The 17,442-nt window shown below is 42.2% G+C and overlaps 1 protein-coding gene across 4 annotated transcripts in view; it reads left to right on the forward strand.

Annotated features, from left to right (window-relative positions):
* The first annotated feature begins 1,040 nt into the window (after nt 1-1,040).
* Nucleotides 1,041-17,442, forward strand: part of CENPJ (centromere protein J) — a 55,030-nt gene continuing 38,628 nt past the window's right edge. Inside the window, exons 1-5 of one of the 4 annotated variants that reach the window (XM_029210594.1) lie at nt 1,041-1,093; nt 8,416-8,629; nt 9,063-9,572; nt 10,288-10,411; nt 16,786-17,085. In XM_029210594.1, the coding sequence (XP_029066427.1) occupies nt 9,129-9,572; nt 10,288-10,411; nt 16,786-17,085 (868 nt within the window). In that variant the 5' untranslated portion in view covers nt 1,041-1,093; nt 8,416-8,629; nt 9,063-9,128. Of the gene's footprint in view, nt 1,094-1,271; nt 1,469-8,415; nt 8,630-9,062; nt 9,573-10,287; nt 10,412-16,785; nt 17,086-17,442 lie in introns of those variants that run through there. The other 3 variants (XM_029210596.1, XM_029210595.1, XM_029210598.1) reach the window with 3 other exon arrangements.

Genomic DNA, 17,442 nt, shown 5'->3' on the forward strand with positions numbered 1-17,442 from the left:
ACCTCCTGACCAGGCTCACCTGTGAATGACTGACTGCAGGGAGGAAGAAATTAACCCATCCCCTCCAGAGGCTCATGGGAACCAGGAGATGTTTGACTTTACTGCCCTTTGAGTATAAAAGGAGCCTGAATTCTAACTCAGGCAAGATGGTTCTTTAGGGGCACAAGCTCACCATCTTCTCTGTCTGCTGGCTTTCCGAATACAGTCGTTAGTCCTTGTCCCAAGTACTGCTCTCTTGGATTATTGGCCTCTCCTGCGGCGCAAGCAGTACAAGCTTGGACTTGGTAACAGTAGTTCGTTTCTTACACTGTACCGGTTGTTGGAAATAGCACTTCATTTGATTTCTTTAAATATTTATTTAAACAGACACAAAGCCTGGGTGTGTACAGAATGGTAACTTGCAGTGTCTGCATCTGCAGTGGCAATTAAGAAAACGGTTTTCGAGTTTTGCACTTTAGTGTTCAAAACAGAACTAGGTTTATTTTAATAAAAAATAAACAAAATAAAATTAGGCTTTATTACCTAATGGGCAAAGAGCCAACTACGCATTAGGCAGAAAAGACGAGCGATAGCTACTTTAGGAGTGACTTCATCGCAAGGTTACTTTTGACTCATCAGAGAGTGTGGCCGACTGTCCTTTTTTCGTTTACTTGGTCACTCGTGGCAAAGAAGACAAAAACGAAAAACAAAAGACACGCGAAACTAGACAGACACCCCCGGCCCAACTGCGAGGGCGCCAGCCGAAGTTTTGAAAGGCAGGGGAGGGGCTCGGTTTGTCCCGGAAGTTCTCTCCGGGAGCTGTTTCCCCCCGCCTCTCCGCCCGCCACCACCACCCCTTGCCCCCCGCTCCCGGGCGGAAGACGCCGGGCCGTGAGCGCCTAGTAACGTGGAACGCCGGGTCGCCGGGAGTGGTAGTTTGCGTGAGTCCGGCTGCGTGCTCTCGCAAGCGCAGAGGGGCAGGTGGGAACTACATTTCCCAGGAGCCCTCGGGCCCGGGCGGAGCCGGGCTGGCCGCGGAGGCTGTGGCGGGTGGTTTGTAAGGGTAGCGGCGGCGGCGCCGACGGCTCGGGCGCTGGCGTGAGTGGACTAAGAGGTCGGGGCCGAGGAGCGGGACTTCGTGGCGGGGGTGGGGTGGGATGGGGGTGGGGAGGACCGGAGGAGCTGGTGTGTTCGTCGCCGTGCGTCCACGAGGGACGGCGGGGCGCGCGGGGAGCGGCGCCGGGCGGCGAGGGGAGCTCTGGGTCAGTGTCGGGCCTGCTAGCGCTGTTCCGCGGCGGCTTCTCGCGGGCTCCCGCCGCTTGTGGTCTCGGCTGCACTCTGAGCTGCTGCGCGAGGAGCGCGTCGGTGCGTCACCTTCCTGCTGGTCTGGGCCGGTCTCCCTGCCGGCAGGTGCGGTCTTGCAAAGCTTCGGGTTTGAAAGCTTTGCTGTGGGTTGGTGGCTTTCAAGGACGTGTACTTTGGGAGACCGGTAAGTCACCTTTCTAAGCGACCAGTTACTTCTCAAGGTCTGAGGGAGGCTTTGAATTGTTTGCGTCTACGTTTTCCTCCTCGCGAGGTAGAGAATTTATCCCCCCCCGGCCCGCTGCTTTAAATAATGTTTACGTGGTAGTCTTTGGAGGTTTCAAGGCAGTCCGTTCGTTTCGAACAGATTTTGATATCAGGAAGATCTGAGTCCATCTACTAATAATCCATTCTGGGCATTTTGCTGTATATGCTCCCTTTACCAAGGCCTTAGCATCAATACTAAGTAACAGGTTAAGGTGGAATTGTATTTCTGTGCGTCATGCCGACAGTAAATATACCTCTAGAATCATAGTGATGAAGCTGAAATGAAGCAGGGGAGGTTTCTTTTTTACGTGGGCGAGATATGTGTTACCGAAAGTGAGTTCCGGCTGCTCCTGCGCAAAAGCCAGTGAAGAGGCAAGGCTGGTGGAAAGGAAAGTTTGCTTTCTTTTGGGTGCCGGGAGCGGGGAGGGCGACTCCTGTCCAAAGGCCGACTCCCCTCCCCTGCCCTCCGCGGCCACAGTCGACAGTCGTGGGTCAAGAGCTGTTATAGGCGGCGGGAGGGGCCCACGTGGAAGCAACGCAGGCAGCTCGGACAGGCATCTTGAAGCTGGTCATGCGGTGCTCTGGCCAGCGTCATCTTGAGTGCTTTAAGTAGTTAATCTTAGGTTCCAAAGTCGGTTTGTTCCCATTTTCTTGAGGCCAGTTTTTAGAATCGCGGTAGCTTGTGTCATGGTTACAGTTAATGTAGTTCACTTCTCCCACCTGATGGGGGTTTCATTATCTACAAGACAGCCCACCGGAGAGGGCTCCCGATATTAGCTACAGCCCCTTGAGAAGGAGCTAAAGTGCCTTGCCTTTGCTTAATGACTAAACTATTATTGTTTTGTCCTGTTTGACTGCTTTTCTTTGCTTCTGCATTTTCTCACTTCTCTGGTTAAACTTATTCTTTGGTTTTTCCACAGACAAAAAGGCAGGCTGAGGACATGGGGGGCAGGGACCATAGGGTCCTGCTCTGTTTTACACGCAGACGTCTGAGTGCTGCATCACAACGGTGCTTGCGCTTGCCAGTCTACTAGGGAACTTCGCTAGTTTTTTTTGTTTTGTTTTAATTAGAGTATAGTTAATTTACAGTGTTGTGTTTCAAGTGTACAGCAAAGTGTTTCAATTATACATACATACATATTCTTTTTCAGGTTGTTTTCCTTTATAGGTTATTACAAGATATTGAGTTCCCTGTGCTGTACAGCAGATCCTTGTTGTTTACCTGTTTTATGTTTAGTAGTGTGTGTCTGTTAATCCTAAACTTCTGATTTATGCCTCCCACCCCCACCCACTGCCAATCTACTTTGGTAACCGTAAGTGTTTTCTGTGTCTTTCTGTTTTGTAAATGAGTTCATTTGTATCTTTTTTTTTTTTTAGATTCCACATATAAGTTATATCATATGATATGTGTCTTTCTCTGTCTGACTTCACTTAATGTGGTCATCTCTAGGTCCATCCATGTTGCCGCAAATGGCAATTTTCCATTATTTTTTATGGCTACTACTCCATTGTATATATGTACCACATCTTCTTTATTCATCTGTCAGTGGACATTTAGGTTGTGTCCATGTCTTGGCTACTGTAAATAGTGCTGCTGTGAACATTGGGGTGCATGTATCTTCTAGAATTAGGGTTTTCTGTGGATATATGCCCAGGAGTGGGATTGCTGGATCATATGGTAGCTCTGTTAGTTTTTTAAGGAGGTTCCTTACTGTCCTACATAGTGGCTGCACTAACTTACATCCCCACCAACAGTGTAGGAGTGTTCCCTTTTCACACCTTCAGCATTCATTATTTGTAGACTTTTTAGTGATGCCATTCTGACTGGTGTGAGGTGATGCCTCATTGTGGTTTTGATTTGCATTTCCCTGATGATTACTGATGTTAAGCATCTTTTCATTTGCCTGTTGGCCATCTGTATGTCTTCTTTGGAGAAACGTCTATTTAGGTCTTCTGCTCATGTGTTGATTGGGTTGTTTGTTTTCTTGATGTTGAGCTGTATGATCTGTTTTTATATTTTGGAAATTAATATCTTGTCGGTCGCTTCGTTTGTAAATATTTTCTCCCATTCTGCAGGTTGTCTTTTTGTTTTGCTTATGGTTTCCTTTGCTGTGCAAAAGCTTTTAAGTTTTATTAGGTCCCATTTTGTTTTTTTGTTTTGATTTTATTTTCATTACTCAGGAGACAGATTGAAAAAATATTGCTACAATTTATGTCAAAGAGTGTTCTGCCTGTGTTTTACTCTAGGAGTTTTGTAGTATCCAGTCTTACATTTAGGTCTTTAATCCATTTTGAATTTATTTTTGTATATGGCCTTACAGAATGTTCTAATCTCATTCTTTTACACGTAGCTGTCCAGTTTTCCCAGCGCCACTTATTGAAGAGACTGTCTTTTCTCTATTGTGTATTCTTGCCTCCTTTGTCATAGATTAATTGACCATAAGTGTGTGGGTTTATTTCTGGGCTTTCTATCCTGTTCCATTGATCTGTATGTCTGTTTTTGTGCCGGTGCCATACTGTCTTGATTACTGTAGCTTTGTAATATAGTCTGAAATCAGGGAGTGTGATTTCTCCAGTTCTGTTGTTTTTTCTCAATATTCTTTTGGCTATTCGGGGTTTTTTGTGCTTCCATACAAATTAAAATTTTTTGCTCTAGTTCTGTGAAAAATGCCATTGGTAATTTGATAGGGATTGCATCGAATCTGTAGATTGCCTTGGGTAGTATGGTCATTTTAACAATATTGATTCTTTCAATCCAAGAACACAGTATATCTTTGCATCTTTTTGTGTTGTCTTCATTTTCTTTCATCAGTGTTTTATAGTTTTTGGAGTACAGGTCTTTTGCCTCCTTAGGTAGGTTTATTCATAAGTATTTCATTTTTTTATGTGATGGCAAGTGGGGTTGTTTCCTTAATTTCTCCTTCTGACATTTCATTGTAAGTGTATAGAAATGCAACAGATTTCTGTGTATTAATTTTGTGTTCAGCAAATTTACTGAATTCATTGATGAGCTCTAGTAGTTTTCTGGTAGCATCTTTACGATTTTCTGTGTATAGCATCATGTCATTTGCAAACAGTGACAGTTTTACTTCTTTTCCTATTTGGATTCCTTTTCTTTTTCTTCTCTGATTGCTGTGGTTATGACTTCCAAAACCATGTTGAATAAAAGTGGTGAGAGTGGACATCCTTTTCTTGTTCCTGATCTTAGAAAAAATGCTTTTCACCATTGAGTATGATGTTAGCTATGGGTTTGTTATATATGGCCTTTGTTATGTTGAGGGATGTTCCCTTTATGCCCATTTCCTAAGAGTTTTTATCATAAATGAATGTTGAATTTTATCAAAAGTTTTTTTCTGCATCTACTGAGATGATCATAATGTTTTTATTCTTCAATTTGTTAATGTGTTGTATCACATTAATTGATTTGCAGATATTGAAGAATCCTTGCATCTCTGGGATAAATCCCACTTGATCATGGTGTATGATCCTTTTAATGTATTGTTGGAGTTGGTTTGCTAGAATTTTGTTGAGGATTTTTGCATCTGTGTTCGTCAGTGATACTGACCTGTGATTTTCTTTTTTTTGTGATGTCTTTGTCTGGTTTTGGTATCCGGGTGATGGTGGCACATTTAAATAGAATGAGTTCAGACATGTTCCTCCCTCTGCAATTTTTTTGAATAGTTTGAGAACAATAGGCGTTAACTCTTCTCTCAGTGTTTGGTAGAATTAACCCGTAAAGCCATCTGGTTCTGGACTCTAGCTTGTTGGGAGTTTTTTAGTTACTCATTCAGTTTCAGTACTGGTAATTGGTCTGTTCATATTTTCTTTTTCTTTCTTTCTTTTTTTTACATCTTTATTGGAGTATAATTGCTTTACAGTGGTGTGCTAGTTTCTGCTTTATAACAAAGTGAATCAGTTATACATATGTTCCCATATCTCTTCCCTCTTGTGTCTCCCTCCCTCCCACCCTCTCTATCCCACCCCTCTAGGTGGTCACAAAGCACCGAGCTGATCTCCCTGTGCTATGCGGCTGCTTTCCACTAGCTATTTTACGTTTCGTAGTGTACATATGTCCATGCCACCCTCTCGCTATGTCACAGCTTACCCTTTCCCCTCCCCATATCCTCAAGTCCATTCTCTAGTAGGTCTGTGTCTTTATTCCTGTCTTACCCCTAAGTTGTTCATGACATTTTTTTTTCTTAAATTCCATATATATGTGTTTATATTTTCTACTTCTTCCTGGCTCAGTCTTGGGAGATTATTGTACCTTTCTAAGAATCTGTCCATTTCTTCTAGGTTGTCCATTTTATTGGCATATAGTTGCTCATAATAGTCTCATATAATCTTTTGTATTTCTGTAGTGTTGGTTGTAACTTCTCTTTCATTTTTTTTCCTTTTTAAGGAACGTAATGCAATCTTTTTAAATTTCTTAAAAATAAATTTATTTATTTATTTATTTTTGGCTGCATTGCGTCTCCACTGCCGTACATGGGCTTTCTCTAGTTGTGGCAAGTGGGAGCTACTCTTAATTGTGCACGGGCTTCTCATTGCACTGGCTTCTCTTGTTGCGGAGCATGGGCTCTAGGTGCACAGGTTTTGGTAGTTGTGGCACATGGGCTCAGTAGTTGTGGCTCGCAGGCCCAGTAGTTGTGGCGCACGGGCCTAGTTGCTCCGTGGCATGTGGGATCCTCCCGGACCAGGGATTGAACCCGTGTCCCCTGCACTGGCACTCAGACTCTTAACCACTGCGCCACCAGGGAAGTCCCTCATTTCTGATTTTATCAATTTGGGCCCTCTCCCTCTTTTTCTTGATGAGTCTGGCCAGTGGTTTATCAATTTTGTTTATCCTTTCAGGGAACCAGGTTTTAGTTTCATTGATCTTTTCTGTTGTTTTTAAAAACCTTTTCTGGTTTTTGATGTTACAGAATGACCTTGTAGCTTGTCTTTGTTGTAAATTTGGATTTCATAAGTTTCCTGACGAGGTCATTTAAATTCAGTCAGGGTTACTTGGTTGATTCTGATGAAGAGTTTTGCCTTTTTACATAGGTTTCCAACTCAAAAATAGTTACAATTAGTTTACTTACCACAGTTTAAAAAAATTATTCAGGAGTAAGAGATATCCAGTAAAGTGCCTTAATCTTTTTTTTTTTTTTTTGGCCACACCATGTGGCTTGCCAGATCTTAGTTCCCCAACCAGGGATCGAACCCTGGGCCCTTGGCAGCGAGAGTGCAGAGTCCTAACCACTGGACTGCCAGGGAATTCTCAGAGTGCCTTAATCTTAAGTGTACAGCCCAAACATATATACCAGTGTAGTCACCTCCCAGATACAGAACATCCCTAGCATCCTGAAGGCAGAAACCCCTTCCCAGGCGATACCAGCTTCCTAGACAGCCATGCTTCTGACTTCTGGACCTGGGAGTTTATTCTGCCTCTTCTCAAACTTCATACTAAGTGGAATCACACAGTATTCGTGTCAGACTTTTTTTTTTTTTTCGGTACGCGGGCCTCTCACTGTTGTGGCCTCTCCCGCTGCGGAGCACAGGCTCTGGATGCACAGGCTCAGCGGCCATGGCTCATGGGCCCAGCCTTTCCGCGGCATGTGGGCTCCTCCCAGACCGGGGCATGAATCCGCATCCCCTGCATCGGCAGGCGGACTCTCAACCACTGCGCCACCAGGGAAGCCCTCGTGTCAGACTTTGATTCAACTTTTCTCATCCATGTCATTGCCTATAGCAGTAGGTTTTTTTTTTTTTTTAAATGCCGTAGTAGCTGTGGTTCTCAACGTGTGATATCAGTGAGAAAACAAATCACGCTGCCATTTTTGTTTTGTTTTGTTTTGTTTTGTTTTATCCCCAGTTTTCTCCATTTCAGTTAATGGCAACTCTGTTCTTCGAGTTGTTTAGCCAGAGAATTTTCAGGAATGAAGGAGAGGATCCCAGGACACTCTGTAGGTTGTGGTAGACAATAGAGGAATGGTAGGTTATATAGTCTGATAATACGAGGTTCAAAATTGGGGATTTTGATGGTAGAGGAAGGGAGAATAATCCAGGTCTAAAAAAGAACAATAAAGAAGGTATGTATTCCAAGGGTATGGGCTCCATAGGAGGAAGTTTTCTCAGGAAGGTGAGAGAAGAGGTTAAGAATAATAGATTTTGCTTGTGACGCACAGTGAGTGTTTGGCATTGGGATGCTTGGGACACGGAGACAGGATAAGCACATGCGTGGAGATTAGCGTGGCACGGATGAAGGGCGCTGACATAAATAGATTCCCAGACATAAAGACGTGAACCCTGGAGGAGTCAGGGTGGATAGTGGTGATGGGCTGTAGGAACTGGTGGTTTTCAGGAGGAATGGGGCATTGGTGGGGGCTTCCTGCAGATGGGAGTTATGAATTCTGGGTGACTGGGTCTTATTCTGCCCCTCATAGCTGCACTGCATGCACTTCTTCCACCGGGTCCTTAGCTTTTCCTCTAAGTGAGGCCTTTCTGTGCACCCCGTCTAAACTTGCAGTCTCCTACCCCCACATGGCTTTTGTGTGTATTTTCCCCACTAGACTCTGAGTTATTAACTGCTGTCTACCCAGTGCCTACAGCAGTACTGGGCACAGAGTAAGAACACAATAAATGTTAGTTGCTTATCTGTTGCACTAGTCACAGAGTTACACTAGGAATTTGGTTGTTTTAGAGCATGATTCATACAGCATAGCTGTCCCGTGCTATGAACCAATGAAATTTTTATTGTTGAACATTGAATGAACACAAACAATACTTTATAAAACTGAATTATTTTCAACAATATAACCTTAGTTCTGATTTAATTTTAACTTACTTGTAGCAAATATTTATCAAGTTTCTTCTATCTCCCAGGGATGGATGGTGCTAGACAGTGGTGAATATACAGATACCTTCAAGGAACTCACAGCTTGGTAGATTATGAACACAGAAGCGAAATACCACTAATAATGAGATGACGCCAAAGCAGTGATGTCAGAGACCTCTAGGGATGCAGAGGAGAGACTGCCTGCTGGGCAAGGGGTTATAAGGGAGAAGAGGAGGAACGGACAGCAGCAGACAGTGCCAGGTGAAGCCATGGGGTGGTGGTGACTTCTGTTCTGGGACTAGGGAGAACAGGGTTCCCCGTATTGGGCAAAGAAGCAGTACTGGACTAGGGCCAGACGCATGCAAGTGGTTAAAGTGGATATTGATAGTGGCCTATTTTTCCTTTGGTAGTCAAATAACTTAGAAGATGCTTTAGCTCTCTTAGTTTTTGGTCAACTGATTGAGCGCTTGTGTAAATTCATCAGTAACTGATTAAATCAGAAGGGAACTTTGAGTTTTGATCCCCTCAATTTGGGTATTTTAAAGACGTTTTAAAAATATGTAACTTATTGCCCAATTGCTTTGCTAGTTAAAGTGTTTCCTGTAAGAAATATTCAGTAGGTTTTTGTGCTGGGTTGAGGTTTGGGTTGAATAGCTTTAACTAATAATTTTTGTTGGCTGTCTTGTTTCTACAGGTGTTGGAAATTAACAGCCCTTCTAGCTTTTACATTATTTAAATACAGTAGTGTCATTGGACTAAAATGTTCCTGATGTCAACCTCTTCAGAGTTAAACAGTGGGCAGAACTTCTTAACCCAGTGGATGACCAATCCTTCTCGGGCTGGGGTCATATTAAATCGTGGATTTCCTATTTTGGAAGCAGAGGAAGAGAAGCAAGTAAATGTGAACATTTCTACCAGCTTTCCTGTTAAACCCATAGATTTTTCAAATAGCTTCAGCTTTATAAGTGAAGAAGATTCACTTCATGAAGAACAGAAGTTGGAGCCCAACAGCCCTTACAAGTTACAATCAGATAAATCTGAAACACAGAGAGTCTTTCCTTCAACTAAAGAGGGAACACAAATAGTGGCATGTCAGCATGCTCCTGGACACTGGGAAGATAACAAAAATGACTTTGTTTCAGATCCTGTGAGTGAATTCAAAGAAGTGGCTTATAAAGACCCACTTTTTAAAAAGCTTGAACAGGTAAAACGGGATTTGACTTAATATGTATCTGTGTTATTGCACAGTTATTGCAGGTACGACGAAAGGTCACCTGTTCCAGGTCTTTTTGTTTCTTCCCCTTTACTCTGAAAGCCTCATAATACCATATTTTGCCTTTTGTTTGATATGAAACGTTAAAGCATATTTAATAGGTAAGATATAAATATAACACTTACAGTAACATCTTTAGGTTCCTCCCTCATTTTGTAAAAACTAAGTTGGAAATGGTTGACCAAATATTAGGGAAGAAAAGTTGATTATAAATGTACTAATACCTATCCTGTTTTAAGAGTCAAAGGATTCATGTGACTTGTTCTGTTTCTTAGTTGAGAGTTTAGTTTTGGTAGCAGGTTTAGTTACTTAGAGATCCCTCTTTTTTTTTTTTAATTTTTAGAACTTTAAAATTTTTATTTATTTATTTGGCTCTGCCAGGTCTTAGTTGCGGCATGCAGGGTCTTTAGTTGCAGCATGTGGGATCTAGTTCCCTGACCAGGGATTGAACCCGGGCCCCCTGCATTGGGAGCGCGGGGTCTTAACCACTGGACCACCAGGGATGTCCCTAGAGAGCCCTCTTTGAAACTCTTTATTAGAGAAGATATGAGAAGGGAGATGGGAGGGATTAAGATAAATGTAAGGGGCAAAGGTCCATAAAGAAATATTAAGTTAGTTTAATCAAGTTAATTTTATGTTTAAAAAGCTGAAAGAAGTACAACAGAAGAAGCAGGAACAACTGAAGAGGCAACAGTTAGAGCAACTGCAAAGACTCATGGCGGAACAGGAGAAGCTGCTCACCATGGTGTCTGGGCAGCACACACTCCCAGGTAGTATGTGCTTACGTAAGACCTTTGCTTAGTACATCGATGGACAGTTACCTACACTTCCTGTCTTTCATTGTTTGACAGGTCATTTCTACCATTTCTCTATCATGTGTTGCAAACTCCAATTTCTTAAGAAGCCAAGCAGACAACTATGGAATGGTGGTGGTGTAATATAATTGGGATGAGGGATCTGTGCCATTCTGGAGCATGTGTGCCCTGCTTAAAGGCATTCATATTTATTTATAAAATAAAATTTTAAAAAGACCCAGCAGAATAAAAGATCCAGAGCTGAATTTGGCCTAGTGCTACTGGTTTACAACCCCTGCCTGATGAATGAAAAACTGCTCAGGGTCGTAAAGATGCGGATGTGTAGAAGCCATTCTGCTCAGCTAAAGAGCCGCACCAGAAACATTTTCTGTGGTAGTAGAGGACAGTTTTTCTGTTGTATGCCAGGTCAATTAATAGAAAGCATGATGTGCTTATCAGTGGGGGGAAAGCAGTGGAAATGTGAGCCGGAGCAGTAGTTTTGAAAGTTTTTTGACCGTGCCGCATAGTAACAAAACCATCTTAAATGATGACTCATAATTTCAAAGAAATTTCATGAATCAGTTCTTACTGGTGTGCCTGGCAGGTAACAAGGATATTTTGTTTATTCTATTGTATGTCATTAAAAAAAAAATGCCATTCATGATCTGTTGTGTCTGCTGATAAAATGGATTATGTCCCACAGTTTGAAAAACAGCGGTCTGGAGCAGTTTGCTTCTTGGAGCTACCTTTTAAGAGACACGCTTTACTGATTCAGTAAAATGCTTGTTCTCTTCAGAGGTTGCGCTGGACATTGAGAATACAAAGAAGAACAGATATTGGCAAATGACTGTGCAGAGTGTGGCTGGATGGTACTCGGGGAGTGGTGGTAGTGCTGGTGATGAGAACTGTAGCAAATGAAGAGTGGTTTAGGGAATTTGGATGTTTATCTTAGAGAACATAGGGAACGTGGTGTGTATCTTGAAATAATTGAGTGCCTTTATGGAATACATAAAAATAATTATCAAAATCACTTAACAATAGCCTGTGATAGTTCTTAAGGTAGAAATAGCACTATGGTAGAGCAATAGGGAAGCAGTTGTCAAACTTATTAATATAAGAACTACCTCCATGGAGTTATGGAACAATTGCTTTAGGGCCATTTTCACATTTTTTGGTTTCAGGACCCTGTAACACTCTTAAATTATTGAGGACCCCAAAAAGCTTGTGTTATATGGGCTATAGCTATTGATATTTACTGTTAGAAATTAAAACTTAGAAATTTAAAAGCTAATTCATTTAAAATAATAACCAGTTACATGCTATAAGTAACTTTTTTTTTTTTTTTTTTGGCTGCGTTGGGTCTTTGTTGCTGTGTGCGGGCTTTCTCTAGTTGTGGCGAGCAGGGGCTACTCTTTGTTGTGGTGTGCAGGCTTCTCATTGTGGTGGCTTCTCTTGTTGCAGAGCATGGGCTCTAGGCTGAGCGGGCGTCACTAGTTGTGGTGCACAGACTTAGTTGCTCCACGGCACGTGGGGATCTTCCCGGACCAGGGCTGGAACCTGTGTCCCCTGCATTGGCAGGCGGATTCTTAACTACTGCACAACCAGAGAATAATATTTTTTAATGAAAAAAATTTTTCTAAAAAATTAGTGAGAAGAATTGCATTGTTTAATGTTTTTGAAAATCTCTTTAACTTCTGGCTTAAAGAACTCAGCTGATTCTCGTATCTACTTTTGCCTCCCATCTCTTCAGTTATGTTGATTTGGTTGATGTATGTGAAAAAAAACCCCAGCCTCACACGGACATGTAATTGGAAAAAGGAGAGAGGAGTATTTTAACAGGCTTTTCAAATAATTTTGGTTATTTCTTTGATACTGCACCAAACTCAACAAGTGGTTGTTTCTTAGCGGTTATTCACAATTTGGAATCTGAAATCATATTAGTGAATTTTCATGCTCTATTACATTAAAATATATTAGAATGTCTTGCCATGTTTTTCTTTAAAAATAAAGATTATTAAAAATAATTGCATTAATTAAAATAGATCTCAGTTTCTTTTTTTATTTGGCTGCGTCGGGTCTTACTTGCGGCACACAGGATCTTCGTTGAGGCATGCGAGATCTTTTTCTCTTCGTTGCAGCACTCGGGCTTCTCTCTAGTTGTGGTGTGCAGGTTTTTTTCTCTCTCTAGTTGTGGCGTGTGGGCTCCTGGGCGTGAGGGCTCTCGTTGAGGTGTGCGAGCTCAGTAGTTGTGGTATGTGGGCTTAGTTGCCCTGTGGCATGCAGGATGTTAGTTTCCCGACTAGGGATCGAACCCGCGTCCCCTGTATTGGTAGGTGGATTCTTTACCACTGGACCACCAGGGAAGTCCCTAGACCTCAGTTTCTAAAGTATCATAAAATTTTAGGAAGTTTCTGAAAGTCAGAATCATTCAAGGTCAGAATGATTTATTCTTGAAAGTAATTTTGAGTATGCCTGTAGACGTTTGTATAAGCATAAAAAAGGGTGTGAAATCGTACATGAATATTAATAATAGTTACTCCAAGGGATTGATATATTGTTTTTTTTTGCTGTACGCAGGCCTCTCACTGTTGTGGCCTCTGCCGTTGCGGAGCACAGGCTCCGAACGCGCAGGCTCAGCGGCCATGGCTCATGGGCCCAGCCGCTCCGCGGCTTGTGGGATCTTCCCGGACCGGGGCATGAACCCGTGTCCCCTGCATCGGCAGGCGGACTCTCAACCACTGCGCCACCAGGGAAGTCCAGGGATTGATTTTATAAGAAGATGTGGACTTATGCAGATTAACTTTATACTTCGAATTATTTGAGTTGCCAAAATAAGCAAGAATTACTTCCACAATTTAAAACATCAAATTAAGTGAAATGAATAAATAAATAACAGTAATTACAAACCATACCACTCAGTGGGATGTTATATTATACCTTTATGCATTCTATGAGTGATTGGAATAAACTGAGTGTACATTTCCTTCAAACTCTGGGGTCATACAGTTCTAAGTAGAATGACAATAATCTCTCTTTTATTTGCTGTACCCAACCTGTATTTAATTTCCACACCTGGAGTGAGGTTTGTTGAGCTCCAGAGTCTGGGTTTCTACTGATATCTTACTCTCTCAGGTGCACATGGCATAAGAGAAAGGTCACATTAAAAGATAAAGTCATAGGCAGATCATCTAATTTCTCAGATAACACCAAGAGCAGGGATTCCAGAAGGAAGTCACAGAAACTCAGGAGTTAATCATCAAACTGTACTTGGCAAAGCACTGTGCATTTATCCTTCCATAAGACAAAAAGAAACAAGTAAAACTTTTTTTTTAACATCTTTACTGGAGTATAATTGCTTTACAATGTTGTGTTTCTTTCTTTCTTTTTTTTAAACATCTTTATTGGAGCATAATTGCTTTACAATGGTGTGTCAGTTGCTGCTGTATAACAATGTGCATCAGCTATACATATACATATATCCCCACATCTCCTCCCTCTTGTGTCTCCCTCCCACCCTCCCTATCCCACTCCTCTAGGTGGTCACAAAGCACCGAGCTGATCTCCCTGTGCTATGCGGCTGCTTCCCACTAGCTATCTGTTTTACATTTGGTAGTGTGTATATGTCCATGCCACTCTCTCACTTTGTCCCAGCTTCTCTTTCCCACTCCCCGTGTCCTCAAGCCCATTCTCTATACAAGTAAAACTTTTAAGTGATGTTTTCTGGGAACAACATTTAAGTTAACTGCCAGTGATCAATAATTTTTTTTAATATAAAAAATACCTGAACTTAACACATACATTTTGAAAATTTACTGTGCCTTAAAAAAAAAAAACGTTTTATATAAACCTGGTAGTAAATTATTATGATTATTTATTCTTTCATTAATTATCTTGGCATTTTGAATGGATTTTTCATCACCTTTGGTTTGGTAAAACCAAACCATGCATTGGTTATTTGGAAAATAATAGTTCCCTGAGTTATGTAGGTTTTTAAAATATTGACATATTTCATTATAAAAATTTATATCCATTAATACTACCACAGATCTCATCATAACTGTATTATAAAGTTGTCAAGCTCATGGCGATGGACATGTTTTCCAACATTCTCATTTTTACTTGGAAGTTCAAATTTTATCATTGGCAACGAATATTGTCAGCTTCTTTGAAGTAACTGGCTCAATTGTTTCATCTTTGAGAAAATGCCTGCCAAGTACTGAGGTTTAAATCATTCATCGTTTGTCATTCATTCTTTCAAGTAAAAATGATGTTCCCGGGCTTCCCTGGTAGCGCAGTGGTTGAGAGTCCGCCTGCTGATGCAGGGGACGCGGGTTTGTGCCCCGGTCCGGGAGGATCCCACGTGCTGTGGAGCGGCTGGGCCCGTGAGCCATGGCCGCTGAGCCTGTGCGTCTGGAGCCTGTGCTCTGCAACGGGAGAGGCCACGGCAGGGAGAGGCCCGCGTACCGAAAAAAAAAAAAAAAAAAAAAAGATGTTCCCTGAAAGAAGTGTCTAGTTTAGCTTAGCAGATTTTTTTTTTGTCTGCGCCACACGGCATGTGGGATGTTAGTTCCTTGACCAGGGCACTCTACCCCCCTGCACTGGAATCTTGGAGTCTTAACCACTGGACTGCCAAGGAAGTTCCTCTAGTTGAGCTTATAGCTCAAAAATTTCACAGCCCATGTCTTGGTTTACGGCAGAAGTGATTTATGCGTACTTCTCATTTTGTCCTATAGAATGTTCATGTTCTCAGGCTTAAAATTTAATTTAAAAATTTAATAATTTTTGCTGCTTTATCTAGGACATTCTTAATTAAAACTTTTTTTTAAGGTGTTTTTAAAAAAATTATTTATTTTTGGCTGCGTTGGGTCTTTGTTGCTGTGCGTGGGCTTTCTCTAGTTGTGGTTACTCTTTGCAGTGCACGGGCTTCTCATTGCGGTGGCTTCTCTTGTTGCAGAGCATGGTCTCCAGGCGTGCGGGCTTTGGTAGTTGTGGCTCATGGGCTCTGGAGTGCAGACTCAGTAGTTGTGGCGCGCGGGCTTAGTTGCTCCGCAGCATGTGGAATCTTCCCGGACCAGGGCTCGAACCCATGTCCCCTGCATTGGCAGGTGGATTCTTAACCACTGCACCACCAGGGAAGCGCAAAACTGTTGTTTTTTGGTTTTAAACTGAGAGTACATGGCGGTGACGAACACAGTGACTGCTAGCGCAGTGGGTGCTGCTCTACTGCTTTTGAATGGAGTCTCCAGGAAGTTTCCATTTTGCCTTTGCAGCATCAGTACATATGTCAACACAGTGAAAAAGGCAAGTACTGTCTTAATATTTCTGAAAATAGCTTAGAGCTTGGTGGATGCCCTGAAAGAGTCTTGGAGACCTCCAGGGGTTTACAGATCGTGCTATGAGAACTGCTGCTTTGGGTTGTTGCTCTTCTGTCAAAGATGTCGTTAGGCTGAAGTGGGTTGACCATTCGTTAAAAATATTTAGTGGGAGAGTATTGTTATTAAGGAAGGGAGGTTGAATCTGATACTCAATGAGGGCCTACCTGATTTCCAGTTTTATTTGTGGGCTGGGGATGAGGCAGATGGTATAGGACATAAGTGGCATGCCTTTTTTGTGAAACACTTCCCATTATGTCTTTTAATTCTGTTTAATTGAAACAATCTGGGAGAACAGAGGAAAGTAGCAGGATTTCAAGGGACTCGTACAGCAGGCAGGATGGCTAGTATTGCCATCTATCCTCTAAGAATTATACCTTAGAGGTATATAGAAAGGGAATCCTCTCTCTGTTTATTGGGTGATTTCAAAAGTAGAGACTTAAGAAACAAAACAGGTAAAAAGTAATACAGGAAATTTAGGAACTACAGAAAAGTAGAAAACAGAAGTCACCCATAATTCCACCACCTGAGGTTACCAACATGTTAATGGTAATACAAAGGGAAAATGCGTTTATGTGTTGTGACGCAGCAGTTACTGATCATCAAGGAGCAATCAGATTATTTGTGACTATCGGCATCGGTGCTCTCCATGTAACTGTATTCGTTACAGGGCTGTAGAGTTGACAGCTGCCAGCAGTGCTCATGGATGGAGCGTGATTGGTGCCTTCCAGAGTTAGGCGGTGCTGCAGCTCTGCCACGTACAAACTGCACATGAATCGTGGTATAAATATATTCAAAAATCAAAGGTCACTTTGGAGTCTTACAATTTCATGATTTTGTTAAACATAGTTTCCTATTAATGAGGAAAAGATACTTTTATCACTTGGGAGAAAACTTTGTATTCAATAGTAGGGGTAACAGGTAGTACAGAAAGTGTTATAGAAAGTCATCAGTTTTTTTGATTTTCTTAATCGTAAGGTTTAACTCTAGTGCCTGATGACCAGAGCCAGAAGTACAGATCTCCAGGAAATTCAGCCACTGTAGAGAAACCCACGCCCTTCTTACCATCATATATCTACCAGAATCAAACCCAAGAAAAAAAACACACTTCCAACATTTTATCCGATGAACAAAACAACTTCCGTAGAACTACTCATCAAGATTTTGTCTTAACTTCAAAAAGTGGTGCTTCTCCCAATTTGTTTTATGAGGCTCAATATCAAGAAGCACTTGTGAAAAAAAATGATTTGAAGGAAGAAAACCATAACCATCCTAAAGGTGAGTTACTTATTTTTCTCTCTTCTGTAGTTAACTGACAGTGTCACCTGGTTGTTCTAAGACAAGAAAAGTCCTTTCTGCATTTTTCCTTGTCCCCTGCATCTTTTTTTTTTTTTTGCGGTATGCGGGCCTCTTACTGTTGTGGCCTCTCCCGTTGCGGAGCACAGGCTCCGGACGCGCAGGTTCAGCGGCCATGGTTCACGGGCCCAGCCGCTCCACGGCATGTGGGATCTTCCCGGACCAGGGGGGCATGAACCCGCGTCCCCTGCATCGGCAGGCGGACTCTCAACCACTGCGCCACCAGGGAAGCCCTCCCCTGCATCTTTAATTGTGAGATCCTACCTGCTACACAGCCAC

This window comes from Monodon monoceros, unplaced genomic scaffold, assembly GCF_005190385.1.
Source record: "Monodon monoceros isolate NGI ecotype Baffin Bay Population unplaced genomic scaffold, NGI_Narwhal_1 Super_Scaffold_8, whole genome shotgun sequence".
Taxonomy (NCBI): domain Eukaryota; kingdom Metazoa; phylum Chordata; class Mammalia; order Artiodactyla; family Monodontidae; genus Monodon; species Monodon monoceros.